Source organism: Macaca thibetana, chromosome 17 (genome assembly GCF_024542745.1).
Source record: "Macaca thibetana thibetana isolate TM-01 chromosome 17, ASM2454274v1, whole genome shotgun sequence".
Taxonomy (NCBI): domain Eukaryota; kingdom Metazoa; phylum Chordata; class Mammalia; order Primates; family Cercopithecidae; genus Macaca; species Macaca thibetana.
In genome coordinates, this window is record NC_065594.1 from 14,592,277 (window position 1) to 14,613,694 (window position 21,418).

A 21,418-nucleotide genomic window follows, 5' to 3' on the forward strand; every position below is an offset into this window, starting at 1 on the left:
TTTGACAAAATTCAACAGCCCTTCATGCTAAAAACTCTCAAAAAATTAGGTATTGATGGGATGTATCTCAAAACAATAACGACAGACCCACAGCCAATATCATACTGAATGGGCAAAAACTGGAAGCATTCCCCTTGAAAACTGGCACAAGACAGAGATGCCCTCTCTCACCACTCCTCTTCAACATAGTGTTGGAAGTTCTGGCCAGTGCAATCCGGCAGGAGAATTAAATAAAGGGTATTCAATTAGGAAAAGAGGAAGTCAAATTGTCCCTGTTTGCAGATGACATGATTGTATAGTTAGAAAACCCCATCATCTCAGCCAAAAATCTCCTTAAGCTGATAAGCAACTTCAGCAAAGTCTCAGCATACAAAATCAATGTGCAAAAATCACAAGCATTCTTATACACCAGTAACAGACAAACAGAGAGCCAAATCACTACCATTCACAATTGCTTCAAAGAGAATCAAATACCTAGGAATCCAACTTACAAGGGATGTGAAGGACCTCTTCAAGGAGAACTACAAACCGCTGCTCAGTGAAATGAAAGAGGACACAAACAAATGAAAGAACATTCCATGCTCATTGATAGGAAGAATCAATATCATGAAAATGGCCATACTGCCCAAGGTAATTTATAGATTCAATGCCATCCCCATCAAGCTACCAATGAGTTTCTTCACAGAATTGGAAAAATCTACTTTAAAGTTCATGTGGAACCAAAAAAGAGCCTGCATTGTCAAGACAGTCCTAAGTCAAAAGAACAAAACTGGAGGCATCACGCTACCTGACTTCAAACTATACTACAAGGCTACAGTAACCAAAACAGCATGGTACTGGTACCAAATCAGAGATATATACCAATGGAACAGAATAGAGCCCTCGGAAATAATACCACACATCTACAACCATCTGATCTTTGACAAATCTGACAAAAACAAGAAATGGGAAAAGGATTCCCTATTTAATAAATGATGGGAAAACTGGCTAGCCATAAGTAGAAAGCTGAATCTGGATCCTTTCCTTACTCCTTACACGAAAATTAATTCAAGATGGATTGAAGACTTAAATGTTAGACCTAAAACCATAAAAACACTAGAAGAAAACCTAGGCAATACCATTCAGGCCATGGGCATGGGCAAGGACTTCATAACTAAAACACCAAAAGCAATGGCAACAAAAGCCAAAATGGACAAATGGAATCTAATTAAATTAAAGAGCTTCTGCACAGCAAAAGAAACTACCATCAGAGTGAACAGACAACCTACAGAATGGGAGAAAATTTTTGCAATCTACTCATCTGACAAATCTACAAAGAACTCAAATTTACAAGAAAAAAAACCATCAAAAAGTGGCAAAGGATATGAACTGACACTTCTCAAAAGAAGACATTTATGCAGCCAACAGACATGAAAAAATGCTCATCATCACTGGACATCAGAGAAATGCAAATCAAAACCACAGTGACATACCATCTCACACCAGTTAGAATGGTGATCATTAAAAAGTCAGGAAACAACATGTGCTGGAGAGGATGCAGAGAAATAGAAACTCTTTTACAATGTCAGTGGGACTGTAAACTAGTTCAACTGTTGTGGAAGACAATGTGGCAATTCCTCAAGGATCTAGAACTAGAAATACCATTTGACCCAGCCATCCCATTACTGGGTATATATCCAAAGGATTATAAATCATGGTGCTATATAGACACATGCACACATATGTTTATTGTGGCACTATTCACAATAGCAAAGACTTGGAACCAACCCAAGTGTCCATCAATGATAGACTAGATTAAGAAAATGTGACACATATACACCATGAAATACTATGCAGCCATAAAAAAGGATGAGTTCATGTCCTTTGTAGGGACGTGGATGAAGCTGGAAACCATCATTCTCAACAAACTGTCACAAGGACAAAAAAACACCACGTGTTCTCACTCATAGGTGGGAATTGAACAATGAGAACACTTGGACACAGGAAGGGGAACATCACACACCGGGGCCTGTCATGGAGTTGCGGGAGTGGGGAGGGATAGCATTGGGAGATATACCTAATGTAAATGACGAGTATAAATGACGAGTTAATGGGTGCAGCACACAACATGGTGCGTGTATACACATGTAACAAACCTGCTTGTTGTGCACATGTACCCTAGAACTTAAAGTATAATAAAAACAAAAAAAGAAAAGCAAAAAAAAAAGACTATTATGAGCATCTATGAGCTAATAAATTTTAAAACTGAGATGAAATGGATGAATACTGAGAAAAATATTTAAAATGTCAAAATTGAGACTTCCAAGACTTACGGAAATGTAAATGGTAAAATCTTCCCATCCCAACCCCCCCAAAATTCAAGGCTCAAATTACATTACACGTAAATTCTACCAAATTTTCAACAGATAATGAATTCATTTTCTTATACCAGTTGTTTCAGGAAACATGGAAAGCTATCCAGCTAGTTTTATGAGGCTAATGGGATCTCAATTCCAAAAATAGTGAAAGGGAGGAAAAAGAAAGCATGCTCATTTCATATACAGCTCTAAATATAAAAATTCTAAATGAACTATTATCAATGTTATTAAATGTGTGTGTATATGCCTGTGTATGTGTATATGTCTCTGTGTGTGTGTGTGTGTGTGTGTGTGTGTATGTGTGTTGCATCAGAACTAAGTAGAGTTTAACCCTTAAGATCAGGAAAAAGACAGTGATTTTCCACATCACCACTGCTGTTTTACGTATTTCTTAAGGCTAAGAACAATTCTATAAGAAAAAAAAGTTATAGGTGTAACTACTAAGAGTTGCTACAAACACAATCAACTTCTAGAAATCAGTATCATTGTTCTACATCATTAATAACCAAGTATAAAATATAGTTTTAAAGTGTTACAGTTGCATCGAAATTTATGAAGTATCTGGGAATAAACTTAACCAAGAACACTAAGATAAAACTTTTATGGACAAAATTTTAATTTTTAACTCTAAAAAAGGACATAGAAAATGATCTGTATAAATCAAGATATTTGGGGAGCTTGGATAGTAAAACCTAATATCAGTGTTCACAAATTAATTTATAAATTTACTGGCATTCCAATCAAATTCTTTTGATACATCTATGCACTTAATGTAAAAGTTACAAAGAAGAATAAATGTTCCTGAATAGCCTAGTTAATCCTGAAAAAAATAATAAATTCTACCACATGTTGAGATATGTAAGAAATAAGATAAGATAAATTGAGGTAATAATAGAAATTAAAAATATAGAAAGCTGGACACACACATATGTTGACATGATAAATACATAGAAGAGAGAGCAAAAGAATATAAAGATAAATTAAGATAATAATAGAAATGAAAAATATAGAAAGCTGGGGACACACATATCTAGACATGATAGATACATAGGAGAGAGAGCAAAAGAAAAAGGAGGAAGGAGGCTGGACTTCTTCTATGTAGATTATGATATTATCTGTAAATAATGAATGTTTTATATCTTCATTTCAAATATATATTCACACAGTAAAGATAACACCATACATCTCTGAGAAAAGGAATTTTTGTTTAATAGATGGTATTGGAAAAACTGACTCACTGTATAAACAAAAATAATACTGGATCCATATCTAATATCACATATGAATGAAAGTAGATCTAGATTAATTAAAGATCAAAATATAAAAAGTAAAACCATAAATATAAAGCTAATTGATAAAAATATAGTTATCTCTGTAATTCAAGACAAAACCCCAAAGCATAAACATTTTTAAAACATGATTTGATGATCTCAAAATTAAGAAAATATATGTAACAAAGAACATGGATAAAGTTAATAGATATATGACATTTGGGAAAATGCATTTGCAGTGTTTCAAACCACAAGGAACTCTTACCTAAAATATGTAAATCAGGCTAGGTGCAGTTGCTCACATCTGTAATGCCAGCACTTTGGGAGGCCGAGGCAGGCAGATCACATGAGCTCAGGAGTTTGAGACCAGCCTGGGCAACATGGCAAAACCCTGTCCCTGCAATACAAAAGTACAAAATACTAAAATACGAAAATTAGCCAGGCATGGTGGCGCATGCCTGTAGTCCCAGCTACTCGGGAGGCTGAGGTGGAAGGATCACTTGAGCCCAGGAGGCGGAGGTTGCAGTGAGCTGAGATCGCACCACTGCACTCCACCCTGGGCCATAGAGTGAGATCCTGTCTAAAAATTAATAATAATAAAATTAAATATATAAATCAACAATATAAAGACAAGAACCTCCATTTTTTAAATGAGTAAAGGATATGAACAGGAAATTTACAGAAGAGGAAACCCAAAAGACCAACAAGCATATTAAAAAGATATCAAATCTGTTAGTAATTTGAGGAATACAAATTAAAACAATGAGATACTATTTTGTATCTCTTATGCTGGCCAAAATTAGAAACCTGGATAATACTAAGAGTTGGTGGAGATAAGGTGTATAGAAACTGTCATGCACTGCTAGAGAGTGGGCATTGATGACTCTCATTAAGTATGCACTCCCAGTTCTACTCCAGATTATAAATCCCAAAGAAATTCTCACAAAGATCCAAAAGGGGCATTTATCACAGGCTTGTGTCATGGGGATTAGAGGCAGCCTGGTGTTTGTTACCAGGGGAGTTTTGTGCAGCCATGGGAAGCAATGGGCTAGTCACACAGTGACACAGGTAGGTTTTTAAAATAATACTAAGTGAGAAAAGTAAGGAACAAAATGAAAATTTTAACCCTATATATTTTTATAGTTCAAAAGTATATCCACAAAAGAATGAGTAATATTTTATAAGGGCACATGCAAACAAAAGGAGAAACATTAAATACATTACAGTTATTGCCTAAGATAGTGGAAGGAAATGAAAATAGGAGATGGAGATAAAAGAGAAAAAATATATTTTAAAAGCTCAAATTATTGAAAAGTCATCATTTCCCACTACCACTCATGATTCCATTGTGTATTTTATTCAATAATGGTTTTACTCTAATAGAGATAATAGTAAATTTCATCGAACCTTTCTTTAGTGGTATCTATAAGATATATTTGTAATGAATGCTGCTTAGCTGATCATGTTGGTAAAATCTCTTTTAAATTGTATATCTGATTCCATAACTAATTTGAATTCCTGTGAATAGGTTTAAGCAATAGTTACTCAATAATGAACCTCTATTTACTCATTTTTAAATCCGTTCATTTATTGCATCAGACACTGAAAATGTTACTAAATACTTAGACTGACCTTTTTCTTAATTGAATAGTTATAGAGAATCAACAAAATCATTTATACAAATTGACCAAACTAATATAGACATAATACAGAATTTTAACCATCTCTTCTTTTGGACTTTGTCTCATTTCCTATGTTCTACTCTGAACTGTTATTTCAAGATGGATGAGATAGACAGTATAGAAATTCTGTTTAGCTTTAGTACGGAAACTGCTCTTTCACAAAATGTCATTGTTTACATTGCTGAATGAGAAACATCCACACTAATTGGTGTAGATGAAATACAAAAAATGTTGAAAGGAGTAAATCAGGAAAGGGATTGAAGGGAATAAATTACTAGTTAAATGCAATCACAGGAAAAGTTGAAAAGTATTATTTATATTTTATATACTTATAAAATGAAAAGCAGCTTTTGGCAATCTAATTTAAGAAATCATTTATTCATTAAGTGAATTCCAAATTGGTTTCAACACCATGGAAATCACAGAGAATGACTTTGTTCACATATTTAGTGACAGCCATAATTTAGAAATTGTCTTATATGGCTATGCATAGCTGAAATTTACAAAGCTAGATGTCCAGCTCTTTTTCATGTTGAAATCAGTGTCCTGTTTAAATCAACAGGAAGTTGATGATAAATGACTGCAGTAAGTGAGAGGCGTAGTGAGCCATGCACCATCACTGCTTGTTTCACAGACCTGAGCAAGACTCCCTACCTACTGTCAAGAGACCTCTAGGAGGCTTCTGATGGCTTCTTAGGAAATAAAAAGGCCTTTTTTTTTTCTTTTTTTTTTTTTTTTTCCTGTTTATGGAAAGTTAGTATGGCCCTTGATTCTCAGTAATTTATATTTCTTTCCCATTAGTTAGCAAACATCCAGAATTGCCCACTAATTCCTAAACTGTATAATAGCTGAGTTAATTCATAGCAGAAGAAAGACATTCCCTGCTAGTCATCTCAGAGGTAAGCTGGAGGACTTCAGGCAGGAAAATAAATGTATATCAGAGTGTCTCATAAAATTGCTTTATTTCAAACTAATATTTAAAAATGAGAAATGAAATTGTTGTAACATGGTATTAAAAAAGGTATTTTAAATTATTTTTCTGCTAAACATGAGTGTATTTTTATAAGAAATTTATTTATATTAAATCATACTGTGTACCTAATGGAGCCAAGAGAAAGTTTAGCATTTTAGAAAGAGAGAATTTTCATTTAGGTCTGTGTAAAATACTGCTGAGGTAGTGTTTTTCCATTTCTAGGAACTGAAGATCTGATACATATAAATCAAGTATAGAAATGTAAAGAGCATATTCTCCTTTTTATATATAATATTTCAAAGTAAAAAAAAGAAAGGATATGAAGGTCTACTAAGTTTTGATGGTCTCTTATTTCTTCCTTGACTCATTTCAGGCCCTAGAAAGTGAATTTGTTTCTTGCCAACTTCATCAGTGGATCGACCTTATATTTGGCTATAAGCAGCGAGGACCAGAAGCAGTTCGTGCTCTGAATGTTTTTCACTACTTGACTTATGAAGGCTCTGTGAACCTGGATAGTATCACTGATCCTGTGCTCAGGGAGGTAGGTGTTAAGTCCTATATTATTCCAAAAATTTCTGTCATCTCTCAAACACAAATTTGACATTCCATCTCCTTCTGTATAATTTTTTTTTTCAACGTAACTTTTTACAAAACATAGATTTCAGGTTCTTGATGTATGTGGAAAAATTGAAAAAAGGCCCAAAACAAGTAATGAGACCAGTATGTGGTTCCTTTTTAACTTGCAGACACTTTTAATGTACTTCTATATCTATATTTTTTTTCTTCAAAATTTACATTAAAATATGTAATGCTTTATGTGTGTTAGTAATAAATGAAACCTAGCTGAATATTTAAATATGAATATTTCACATTACAATAATCTGCCACTGTGGCTATTCTTAAAAGCACAAGTGCTGGGATTTCAGTGGCTCTTGCCTGTAATCCCAGCACTTTGGGAGGCCAAGGTGGGCAGATGACTTGAGCCCAGGAGTTCGAGACCAGGCTGGCCAATATGCTGAAACCCCATCTCTACAAAAAATACAAAAATTAGCAGGGTGTGGTGGTGCAGGCCTGTGGTCCCAGCTACTCCGGGGCCTGAGGTGGGAGGATCACTTGAACACAGGAGGCAGAGGTTGCCATGAGCCAAGATTGCACCACTGCACTCCAGCCTGGGTGACAGAGTGAGACCCTGTCTCAAAAACGTAATAAATAAATAAAAGCAATATTTCTACCTTTTAGACAGAATACTCAAAAAATACATGAATGAAATAGATGCGGTTATGCTATTTTATTCCTATGTGTTCTCAATCTGAAATGTTTATGGCTAACAGTTGGGAATTATGTGCTGTAGTATGTGTATAGTATTTTTAGTGAAAATATTCATATAAAATATTGCTTAAATCACTTCTACATTGCACAAAATTTTAGATAAGTGGAAAGAGTGAAGATACAACAGCTGCTACGTAAGTGTTGCTTCAAGGAAGTGATATCCCAGTCTTCCATTCTACCAGATATCTGCCATCTGTCGTATGCAAAACAAGTAATCATTTCTGCATCTCCAGCCAGTGGAATGCTTTTCTTATATTTTATTTTAGAGGTGGAAAACTTGTAGATTGGAGCAATGAAGCTCTACAGAAAAATTTGCATTCATAAGTTTATTTCTTATATACCTCTATAAAATTAAAATGACTCTATTTGCATGGTTCAAACAGAGAAGAGGAAAAGGAAAGGAAGAGCCTCATAATCATTGATCCTTGGACCCTTAGGGCAATATTCTGAGAACACGTTGCAAGCATATTATTAGGGGCAATATTGTACCATATTGTGTGCACAAGAAGATAAAATTATTGCCTGAAGCCAAGAGAAAAACATAGAGACAGAATGAATGAATGAATGAATGAATGAATGAATGAATGAGAGAGAGAGAAGGCAGGTATTATGAAATAAGGAATTTTCTCTGCAAATCATTACACTCACCCAACTGAGTATCCCCAGTTGTGTATAAATTGTAATCAGATTATTTGGTAGGAGAAATTCTGAGCTTAATTATTCTCTTAACTATATACCCTTGCTTATCACATGCCTGTTTTATTAAATACTTTATAAACGAAATTATTCTAAGGCTGATACCTTTTAGAATCAGGAAAAAAATAATTGTAATAGTTCATCTTTATATTCCAAGATCAACTCTAAATTGTCTTTTGACTTCTAAATGTCATAGACATTTCTGCTTTGGGATATTTTGTTATACATTTTTACCCATTATAATAAAGTTCTGTTCTTATAAAGAAAGTTAAAAGTTAATCCTGTTGGGCAAAACAAATTGAATACATTAAATACAAAATAAAATAAATTAATACATTAAATACAAAATAAAATACATTAAGCATCTTATACGTGATGAAAGTGCAGGGCAGCATTAAAACTGACAGCAAAATAGCAGGTTTTTCCAATTTAAATGAGGGTTTAAAAATAGATAACTGAAAGAATTTGAAAATGGAATTAAAACGGAAACTTTCTTTACTTGGATACAGTGTTCATTATTTGAATCTTATCAAAATACCTGTTTCTACAAAATAACACGTCACTGCTTTGGACGGTGAAAAAATTGTATATAAGGCTTTGTTAATGTAGAACTTCTTAATGAAACATTACATAGAAATGTAAACATTAAAAATTGTTTTCTGTTGAATGGGAATGGTTCAAGCATATGTTGGCATATTATATAGATGGTCTGAACAATATCTTGTATTACAGCTTTATGACCTTCTAGTGATGCAGACTGTCTGCTGCTAGGGTGCCTCAGCTCAGGACTCTGTCTCCTTTCAGCATGCTCATTCGAAGCACATAATTGCCAGACACTCAGGTTTCATTAGAGACCCAGAGTCATACTGTGAAATGTATGTTCTTTCTCCCCAAACCCCTTGCCCACTTCCTCAACCCTATAATTCTGTGTCAGTTCTTAGAACACTACATGTGAAGGAGCGCATACCTGGAATACTCTTACCTCCCTTCCCCCACCCCCCAGAGGCCTGAGCAAACATCAGCAGAGAGGTTTACCATGGACCTGTGTGGACTCAAGGTTGCTTAGGAAGAGCCTCTGTCTCCTTGTGACCACTAGGGGGCCATTTAGTACAGTGTAGACATAACAGATAAAAGGAGTTCAAGGAATGCTAGTTAATTTCCCCTCTCCCACTTCCCACCATTCACCCCTCTAATATATTCCCGTTGCTGTTAATGCCAGTTAGCCAAGTAGAAGCTAACAGATTCCCACAAAGACAGTTCTGCAGTAACATTTAAGAATGTGAGGAATAGTGTCCTCCAAAGGACAAGAGCCCACCTGAATCCTGTGAGCTGGGTAAATGAGGCCAAGTCATTCAATTTCACTTTACCTCAGTTGCTGTCTCTGTAAATACATCTATTGTTGTAAGAAAGAACCCAGAGAAAATGGAGTGAAGTACAGCATAGTCATTATTTAGTGGTCATTATGCACCCTTACCTATATGCAACCCCTGTGAATGGACCGTGTGGGAGGCACAATACCTTTTTTTAAAACGTTCTTGTTGAATTCCTGGAGGTCTTGTATTACTGTGTTGTGACTTGAGAGAGTTGATTCTCACCTAAGTGGTTGGACACAGACTCTTGGAAAAAGCAGAGTTTAAGGATATTAACCCTTTTATTGAGCTCAATACATTTATTTTATTTGATAATGTTTAGCTTAGCATTTTTAAAATACAAAGATTATACATTTCATATAGATAAAACCAAAGGAAGGCTAATTATGGTTACACTAAACCCCAACTAGCCTAAGATGGATTTTTTCATGCTTAAACACTAATTTAAAAAGAAAAATATTTAATATATGAATATCTATATATGTCTTCTTTGTTAAAAAAAAAAAAAATTCTACTACCTGCCTATAAGTTTTGAGTTTTGAAGTTAGTGGTGAAGTTTGAGAAATGGCTTAAGGTTATGGATTCATTCTTCCTTGACAGGTGAAATCACGAAGCAGCACTAACCACAGCAATTATGGCATTAAAATGTCAAGAAATTAGAGGTCAGAATAACAGATAATTTTCTTCTCTATGTCAGATTGAAAATTGACATTCTTTGACAGTTTAGGAACTCTGGCTGAGAAAATTATGACAGCTTAACTTATTTTATACTTGTAAAGCAGTAATTGATAATAAACTTTATCATGACAGCCTCTGGGCAGAAACATGACAGAACAGTTCTGGTACAAAGCTCTTCTTAATATGTAAACACTAGATCTGTTGGATAGTAGATATTATTTAAATTGTCTGAAGTCTTGGCTTACATCATAATCTTCTATGCACTTTTTTCATATATGAGCTGTACTATTGGAGCAGTGTTTTCCAAGCATTATAAAGAATATTTTTTCTTATCCATTTTTATATATTAATAAAAACTGTAGGATTTGATTTATATTTTTACTTACTAAATGATGACCAAGAAACTTCATCCTATGACCTGCTTAGGAAAGAGGATATTCTGGTTGGTAATCATTTAGTCCCATGGTTTTTTAACACCTTGATGCTCAAATGTAGCCCATAACCCAGCAGAATCAGCATCACCTGGGAACTTGCTAGAACTTCAGCCTCTCAGGCTTACCCAGCCTACTAAATACGGTTAATGAGATCCCCAGGCAACTTATTTGAGACATTAACTTTTAAGCAGCACTGCTAGTGAGCTGAGATCGCGCCACTGCACTTCAGCCTGGGCGACAGAGCAAGACTCTGTCTCAAGAAAAGAAAACAGGAAGCACTGCTCTACTAAAGGTGTATTAGAATCATTTGGAAAGCTTTTTTTTTTTTTCTTTTTCTACAAAAGTACAGAGAATGGTACAATGAACCTCCATGAACCTCTCACCCAATTTCAAAAATTTAAAACTATTTCATCAAAACCTCACCACTCCCCCTGTACTTTTTTTTTTTTTTTTTTCAGAGACGGAGCCTCGCTCTGTCACCCAGGCTGAAGTATACCGGCGCAATCTTAGCTTACTGCAACCTCCACCTCCCAGGTTCAAGCAGTTCTCCCACCTCAGCCTCCCAAGTAGCTGAGATTACAGGCACCCACAACTACACCTGGTTAATTTTTGTATTTTTAGTGGAGACAGCGTTTCACCATGTTGGCCAGGATAGTCTTGAACTCCTGACCTCAGGTAATCCACCCGCCTCAGCCTACCAAAGTGCTGGGATTACAGGCATGAGCCACTGTGCACAACCCCCTGTACTACTTTTCAATACACATGCCATACCCATCTAACTCCCCATCCACTCTATCCTCCCTATCCCATGGGCATCTCAGAATATCCAGGGAAAGGCTTCAAGCAAGTCTTATTTAAAAAAAAAAATTATCTGGGAATTTCACACACATTCCCAGTTAAAAAACATTAATCTAGCCTAACAGTCTTATTAAATAATGTTTTCAGCGGGGCGCGATGGCGCACACCTGTAATCCCCACACTTTGGGAGGCCAAGGTGGGTGGATCACAAGGTCAGGAGTTCAAGACCAGCCTGACCAATATGGTGAAACCCATCTCTACTAAAAATACAAAAATTAGCTGGGCATGGTGGCCTGCGCCTGTAATCCCAGATATGCAGGAGGCTGAGGCAGGAGAATCACTTGAAACTGTGAGGCAGAGGTTGCAGTGAGCTGAGATCACGCCACTGCCCTGCATTGTAGCCTGGGTGACAGAGCGAGTCTCCGTCTCAATAAATAAATAAATAAATAAAATGATATTTTTCAAGACACCTAGCTATGTGACATCAGAGTCAGGACCTAGGTCGGGTATCCTGGTTCTTGAGTCAAGGCTTCTTTAACCGCATTATTTTCTAGCAATTGAAAAATAACAAAACATACACTTAATTTTATTCATTTTAGGATAATATTCTTCTTGCTTCAAAGTGATTCTTAAAATTGTAAGTTAAGGTTATTTCGCTTTTTCAGACCATAAAGGTTTTTCTATATTTGATTTATGCTTTTGAATTTGTTACAACTTTCAACTCAGTAAAACTTTCAGTAATCATATGAGGAAAATTAAAATGATTTTAAGAAAACTTATCCCTTTTGTTGATCATTTGATCTCATCACTTCTCAGAAAAATATAATTTTATTAGTCTTTGAGGCTTCCAAAGGTACTATGGGGTCATGTTGTAGTTAGTAATTGATTAGTAGTTACTATTAATTAAGTGAAGACCACAAAATTTTTTACTGTACTTTTATAAAATAAGTGAAAAATACTTTATTCTAAAATTGCTGTAATAAATTATTATGATTATAGACAAAATTATTCAAACCTGTCTGCCTCAGAGTATGATTATATTGTATGCCATAGGCAACAAAAATGGATAGAAAGATGGGAATGAGGCTATAAGTTGTATCACAGCTCAACCATTAGTATTTGAGTGACATTAAAGTCAGTCACTTAAATTTTATGCACCTGTATTTTCTCACCTAAAAAAAAGTGATGACAGAGATGATACCTAATTCATAAGAGAAAAAAATACTTTAAACTATAAAGCACTACACAGGCATTATTACCTAAAGGCATAATTAAATGAAGTATCTTAGAAGAACTTTTGTTTTAATAATTTCTTTATATATGACACCAAAACTATCAATTTAACAAAAAAAAAAGATGTTAGCAACAGAGAAAATAAGTTAATTTGTTTTTAATATTATTTAGTAAAAAGAAGCAATTGTGGTTTTAAAATTTATTTTCCATACTGTCTCCAAAATTTTATAAAGATAGCCTAATTGAAGCCCACTTACTGCCTGTAACATTCTTTCTTGATCTAAATTAGTATTAGCATTTATATCCTTTATTATCCTTTATATTTTTAAAAGTTTTACATTAGGCCAGGCACTGTGGCTCATGCCTGTAATCCCAGTACTTGGGGAGGTCGAGGTGGGCAGATCATGAGGTCAGGAGATCAAGACCATCCTGGCTAACATGGTGAAACCCCAACTCTACTAAAAATACAAAATATTAGCTGGGCGTGGTGGCTGGCACCTGTAGTCCCAGCTACTGGGGAGGCTGAGGCAGGAGAATGGTGTGAACGTGGGAGGTGCAGCTTGTAGTGAGCCACGGCACTCCAGTCTGGACAATAGTGTGAGACTCCATCTAAAAAGAAAAGTTTTACTTTAGTGTCATTAGTTTTCTGTTCATATTGTCACATGAATTAGCATCACTGTTACTGGCATTAAAGTTGTACTGGTTCAGCAAGGGAAAAAAATGGAGTCAATATTTCAACAGAAGCTGTAAGCATATACCAGGCAAGTTATTAACAAGATACTAAGTTCTGAGCTTGTCATAATACTTGTCATCATTCTATAGCTGACATTGCCAAACTGAAAATTATTTAAATGGCTTCTTTTTAACAGTGAGAGGTATGCACATAAGCCTATCATAAAGGGCTGTTTTGCTGGCAGCTATCAGAACAGACGAGCCACTGCAATATTTATTTATAGATATACACATTTATTTTTGCTGGAAATATATAACTATTAAGTAGTTTTTAATATTGCCAGCAGTCGTAAAAATGTGGCATTTTTAGTCTAATTTTCTGTTAATATTTCTTGGTTTTCTTAGCTTATAGTTTCTTTTTCTATCTTTTTCTCAATCTGACAGGGATAACACCACCTCCCTTTGGATATGCTATGGTGAAAGTATGCCCGTAGGAAGTAGGCTAGATTACTTCAGTTTTTATTTTCTTGCTGAAATATTCCTTACTACTACAGAGAATTGACATGATAGGGCTGTCAAGAACCAGAAGACAGATGTGTCTTTAACCAAAACAGCTGCAATGCTGGCTTTTCTGAGAAGATGAATTCATAAAATGTATAAGAAAAGAAATTGACACACTTTTTCATCCTGACGATGTAAATGAAGGATAATTTAAAGGCCCATAATGACAACATTGAAGGCCTGTACAATCATTGCCTTCCTTGAATTCTTTCTATTATTCTTTATTCTTTCATTGAATCCTTTATCGCTCAGCCTTTCGTCCCCCATTTCTGACTCTCTTTGATATGACAAGGAGTATCAACGCCGCTTGCCTGATCTGCGCGAATGAGTTGTAGCACGAGGTCATCCATTTACAAATGCCGTGATGCCTAATTGTCTTCCTGTGGGGGATGTCCAGGGTTCTTTTCCTGGGTAGTTATTCTGAGAAGTGATTGCAACAAATGATCACAGAGTGGTTGATAAAGATTTCTTAAAACCATCTTAATTTCCCCCTGTAATTACTGGATGTTTTACTGGGATGAAAATTTTCACAGATTCAAAAGCCAAATTCAAATAGAAAGAAAACCCCTACATTTTAATTATTGGAGTGAAAATACATAGTTGGTGTTCTTTAAAGCTAAAGGATCATTTTGGGAACATGAAAAATACCATGATTCCTAAAACTAATAAGGATATATTTTCAAATATATTTGTTATATGTTTCTCACTGCAAAGATTTGCATTGAGAGCCATAAGGCTTGCATTGCAAAGGTTTGATGAATAAGGTTTTAATATAGAAATTGGTATCAAGGAAATTAATGATACACATTTAATTTTGATTAGTGAAAAAATCTTTAATTTAGGTCTATCTTACCTCCTCATAATTACTGCAGTCCTTCACTAGGCTATGGTCATCAATCGTCCACTAGAAAAGTATAAATAATACAGCTAGTCAAAGTTGGATGTATGTCATTTATGTGACTTGTGCTTCTTTCTCCGCTTTGTATTATTTTTATTGTGTGGTGTTGGGAAGTGCTAATTATTGATTTTCAGAAATTAACAGCAAGTACTTTCACAAGCATCTAAAGCCATATTTTACTCAAGGGAAGAAGGGTGAAAATTGCAGCCTGCTGTTTATAATAGAAATAGCTGGAAGGGATTTCCTCATCTTCTATTAACATAGATTTCACTTCTATTACACAGTTGTTACCTCAGCATAAATTAACAATTATTCAAAACATATTGCATGCTTCAATTTGTTGAAATAGCTGTTACTCAATCTAAGTACCTAGGCATTTCAGTTAGATGTTTAGAACTCATTTTTAAACATTTTAAACATATTGATAATGAGCCTATTTAAAGCCATTTATAGTCTCAATATAGTATATCTAAATTACTGTTGCCCATTTATGTCAAAATCAAGAAGGATATTTTGTTCTGCTGAATACATCCAATAATACTTTATTCTCACTTTAGTATACTAAAAGTATATGATTTCAATTTGGAATATTTATACCAGCACCTGGTAAACCTGTGTCACAATGTCATTCGACATACCAAACAAATCTATCTCAGCTTTTTAAAAAAATATTTTCCCATGATTAGACATTTCCAGTGAACTTATAAAGGCCCCCACTTGTCTCTCCTTCCTGCTCCTACACCACCACCTCCCACTCAACTTGTTTTCCTCCTCCTTCACCTCCTGAATCAGCCAGCATAGAGTTTAGCTTACATAAACTTACTCAACCAGGGAAAATTTGGCAGGGATGTCATACTGATTCTTCTCACCTACGGTAAAGGATTTGTGGGTTGAGTCCTCTGCTTAGGTACCATTTAATGATTAACCCCAAAGTGGGCAAAGAACCAGAAGCCTGGAAGAATCCTTAAGCGATCATCTGCTAAAATCTTTGCTTCCAGGTAGGCCAATCCCTAAGTCATCTAGAAAAGAGTATTTCAGTTCTCTTCCTGAGTATCAACAAATATTTATTTCAGTGAGACTCTACAGCCTTTCCTATATGCTTACAATATCTATCTCTGAAATATTTAAAATCCTCAATGAAAATGCCCCTTGCTTGGATAGAACCATTTTTTTGGTCATTCCTACCCCAATATGTAGCAAAACGTAACCAGCATTGCTCCCATTTGTTGTGCCTGAATAACAGTCCTATTTGTATCAGTCAGGATCTCAGCACATTACCTTTCAAAGCGATAATGAAGACTCCAAAGAAGACATACACATGACCAACAAGTATATGCCAGGATCATTCATCATTAGGGAAGTGCAAATCAAAGCTACAGTGAGATACCACCTCACACCCATTAGGTTAGCTACTATCAAAATAGAAAATAACAAGTGTTAGTGAGGATGTAGAGAAACTGGAAACTTTGTGCACCATTGGTAGGAATAGAAAATGCTACCACTGGTATAGCTGCTAGGAAAAGCAATATGGCAATCCTTCAATAATTAAAAATAGAATTCCCTATGACCCAGCAGATTCTACTTCTGGGTATATATCCAAAAGAATTGAGAGAAGGGTTTCAAAGAGACATTTGTATACCTATGTCCATAGGAGCATTTTTCACGTTAGTCAAAAGTTGAGGCCAGGCACAGTGGCTCACACCTGTAATCCCAGCACTTTGGGAGGCTGAGGCAGGCAAATCATAAGGTCAGGGGTTCGAGACCAGCTTGGCCAATATGTTGAAACTGGGTCTCTACTAAAAATACAAAAATTAGCTGGGCATAGTGGCAGGCACCTGTAGTCCCAGCTACTAGGGAGAATGAGGCAGGAGTATCACTTGAACCCGGGAGGCGGAGGTTGCAGTGAGCTGAGATTACACCACTGCACTCCAGCCTGGGTGACAGAGTGAGACTCTGTCTCAAAAAAGAAAAAAAAAAAAAGTTGAAAGCAACCCAAGTGTCCATGGATGGATGAATGGATAAACAAAATGTGGGGTGGTGTATGTGTGTGTAATGCATTACTAGTCAACCTTAAAAAGGAAGGAAATTCTGACACATGCTACAACATGGATGAACCTTGAGGACATTAATACTAAGTGAAAAAAGCCAGTCACAAAAAGACAAATCCTGTATGATTCCACTTCTATGAGGTATCTTAACTAATCAAAATCATAGAGAAAGAAAGTGGAATAGTGACTCCCGGGGACTAGAGGGAGTGGCGAGTTTTTGTTTAATAAATAGAGCGTTTTAGTTTTAGAAGATGAGAAGAGTTCTGGAGATTGGTTACACAATTGTGTGAATGTACTTAACACTACTGGACTGTACTCTTAAAAATGGTTAAGATGGTAAATTCTGTGTTACATATATTCTACCACAATTAACTGTTTTTTTAAAGGATAATGAAGAGAGTTTAATAATGGTTCTGTTTACAAAAGTATAGACATGGTAAAGTGGATGAACAAGGGAAAGTGACAAGGAAAGAGAGCCATTCCCAGAATCTGGCAAGAAAAGTGCTTATCCAACAAGAGCTGTGGCCTTAGGTAGAGGAGTACCGGCCAGGCACTGCCAAAATGGGACTTGGCAGAGAGGACCCATATAATCCTGTCTCCACTCCTGAGCTGTGTCAGTGGCTGAACCCACCGGGAAGGTAGAGAGCAAGGGAGCACAGGTCTATGGAGGCGCATCTTCCAGAGCCAAGGAAGGTGTCCAGCTCACTCGTCTGTTCCCCCTGGGTTGTTCCTTTCTCTAAGCTAAGAAGACTTATTTAAGGCTTCCAGGCTTGGTCAGCCACAATCAGCTACATTAACATGCACTCACTCTTCCCACCTGAGTTGACTTATACTTATTTTAAGTGGAAAAATTGAGTGAGCTTGTCATTGATGGCATTGAGCTGATTTGGACAGAAAATATTCTGGATGGAGCATTTTCTGTCTGGAGGAAATGGTGCTTACTTTTTCACATTCATTTGTTAAGTCAATTTTGTAGTATCACTATTATAATTCAACATGCCAGGGAGGAAGCAGGGATCAGCAAGAAGGTAAGTCACATCATTCTGCTTAGATTTGCGCTAAAAGAAAGAAAAAGAATTCAGGCAGGTAACTGGACAAATCAGAATCCCTCCCTCAAATATTGTCCAATAGCATCTACTAATTAAGGCAAATGTGGTCCCTTTTTACTCAGATTACCAAATATTTGCTTAAAATATTCTAGTAATTTTGCCAGAATAGGTTTAGCCTTAATGCAGTTGATGGTTAAAACAAAAGGAAAAATATTTATTCTTCTATTTTGTGGTTTCTATGAAAAACTAGAAGCAGTTGAAAATAGCATTTTAATTTTTTATATAGTTTAATATTTATAAAGCAAGAAATAACAAAGTGCAGATATTATTTGCTTGATTTATTTTGCTCCTGTTTTTCCAGCATTAAAAAGTAATGCTTTATATGATCTTGTTTTATTACAACAATAAACCAGGAGCAAAAGCTTATCAGTTAAAATATAGTCTACCATTAAGTAACCTTTCCTTTTATCATTTCAGACTTAAAATTCCATTGTTTTTGTTTATTTTTTTCCTATCTGGCATTGGTAGAATTGCAGGTGGAACAGAAAGATGATATCAATCACGTGTATTTTTTTATTTTGTATCAAACTTGTGTTTTTTTGTTTAAAAAAGAGTACTTTTATGTATTAAAAGCCTTGTAAGTAAGAGCTATACAGTGAGATAAACAAAATGCTAAGGAAACTTTGAAAATCTTTTTCTGTTTTCTCAAGCAACCACTTTTACTACTTTTTTCTTGAATTTTCTGAAAATTGTTAGTGAATTTACTGCTATTTGGATGTAGTTTGATATTTTGCATTGTGGGTAGCTAACCTATAGTACTTTATAAAATGCTGATTTTTCTGGAAAACAATTTAAAAGTTTATACAGACCAGGGAGATGGATGAATAGCTCATTTGAGAGCCTATGTTATTAGCTCCCTCGTGCTGTTTGTCATGACTATGTAGACCTGATGGCATTTCATCTGAAAGATAATACTGAACTACATTTCCCAAAACAACAACAACAACAACAAAACAGTTGTAATCGTTCTATGGAGAAAAATGTAAATGGGTTAAATCTACCTGCAATGTGGAAAAGACAAGATTAACCAAAGTTTTTACCTACCACACACCAGAGAAGGTATGGCTTCTGAATTCTGGCTTACTTGTTTGCCACTTTTAATTTTACCTTAGTAGGAAGTCTTTTATATTAATAAGCAAATGTACAACACGTGAGCACACAGTATATTTATCGATTTCCTCTGCTGATGATTTAATTCCAGGTATGTATCTTTATTCATAGAGGAGGTAGAACTTTCTTGGAAGGAAAGCCAAAAAGGAAAGAAAACAATTAAGCAAGAGATACAGAGGTCAAAGGAATAAGGCATATGTCACATCATAGCTAACACACATGCCCCTTTGTGCCATACCCATGCATAGTGGCCCTGACCTATGAGGAAGAAGAAAAACTCAAGAGAACTTGTTAAGTAAGAAAAAAGGGGACTCCGATGAAGATGTCGTAATTTTGTAACTTAGTAGGTGGGTCCCGCACAACTGTATGAAAGGAGAGCCTCACCAGACTAAGGAATGGGATAATCAGGAAGAATCAGGAAGTAGGAAGAGGACAAAAGGGAAAGTGTTCCTAATAGAAACTTTTCCTTAATGAGAGCTCTATTTACAGATAAGCAGGTAAAACTGAATTATGTGTCATATATGTGTTTGCAATCTGAAAATTATGCATACTGTTCAGATTTACTTATTTTGTTTGTGTATAACTCAGTTCACATTTATCTTTACTTCTCTGCCTATACCTACAAAATTCCATGTTTTAGGACTTCCTCAAGGCGTTCAACCTACCTGTTTCTCAGTGGGTCTTAGCTGGAAAGAAAAATAAATGCTAAGCGCATGATGTTAGTTCAATAAATAGCAAAACAATTTTTACAATAAGTAAGAATCCATATAACAATTAAAATTTAACACTCTTTAACTTAATTTTCATTTCTACTTTAACAATTCCAGGTAAAGAAATACTAATTATAATTATTTTATGAGACAATTGACTTTTGATATATACAAGTTTTATTAATAATTTATCAGTACCCTAAAAGACCACACAATGTAAATCATTACTTTATTTACAGCTTCAACCGTTACATTTTGGGTTCACAAATACAGAAAATAAATACACAAAACCATTTTGGAGAAACAGTTTGACAGTAAAACTAAACTTACTCCTACCCAATTACTCAGCAGTCCTATATCTAGCTATAGACCCTCCAAAAACTGGCTGCTAACCTCCATCAAAAGACATGTGCAAGAATCTTCTAAGCAACTTGATTCATAATAACCTGAAACTGTTAACAACCCAAATATCCATCAACAGGAGAACTGATAAATTGTGGTAGGTTAATACAGGGGAATACTATTCAGCAAAAAAAAAAAAAAAAGAAAAGAAAAAAAAGAACAAACTACTGATACATACAAGGTTGAATCTTGCAGACATCATGTTGATCAAGAAAAGCAAAAACAGAAACTATGTAGTATATTACTCAATTTATCAAAAATTCAAGAATAAAAAGTAATCGATGATAAACATCAAAATAATTATTAACTTGACAGGGTGATGGGGCTAGGTAGGGGGAATAATTGGCTGGGGAGGTACACAAGGTTACCACTGTCTATGTATTCTCTCATGTAACCACCACCCAGACCAAGATATGGAACCTTCCAGTTGCATTCCAAAGTCCTCTGTCTTAATCTAGGTGGTGGTTAGAAGAACTGAAAAAGTGTATAAACATACATATATACATTCATCAAGCTATACACTTAAGATTAGTGTACCTTATATACTTTTATCTTAAACCTTAAAAAACGAGAAATTTGAATAAATAAAGTGAATGCACATAATAATCTTAACTGCAAGATACTAAAATCAGTGATTTCTTAATAAGATTAAGAAAGAATATTATTTAAATACAAGCAACTCTATATTTTCATGTTATTCTACCAAAGTGTTGTCTTCCAATGGATGCATGGTCTTTCGTATTTCTAAAACATCAAAGGTTTTGTTAGCCACATTTGTTTTAAAAAATCTAGTGGTTTAAGCCTATTACCTATGCTAGCTTTGTATGAAATATGTAAGACTCATGATACCACTGTTTATTTAAGTAAAAAGTTACTATGATGTATTGATTCTAAGATGCACACCATTTTCATATCACAACACTCCCAAATCATAATGTGTCTTACAATCAATCAATCATAGAGCATAGCATACTTTACTTATTAACAGTACATAAAATAATGGAGCTTCTACTAATGGATAACATAGGTTTAATGAAGTTAGACTGACAGACATTTCCAAAGTTTTAGTCTTTTTCCATATGCATTA

At 35.1% G+C, this 21,418-nt stretch overlaps 1 protein-coding gene across 6 annotated transcripts in view; it reads left to right on the top strand.

The window, feature by feature from the left end:
* NBEA (neurobeachin) overlaps positions 1-21,418 on the top strand; it is a 726,287-nt gene that overhangs the window by 664,056 nt on the left and 40,813 nt on the right. For all 6 annotated transcript variants that reach the window (XM_050766029.1, XM_050766031.1, XM_050766030.1 and 3 more), the window contains one exon: positions 6,657-6,824. In XM_050766029.1, coding sequence (XP_050621986.1) covers positions 6,657-6,824 — 168 coding nt within the window. The remainder of the gene's footprint in view (positions 1-6,656; positions 6,825-21,418) is intronic.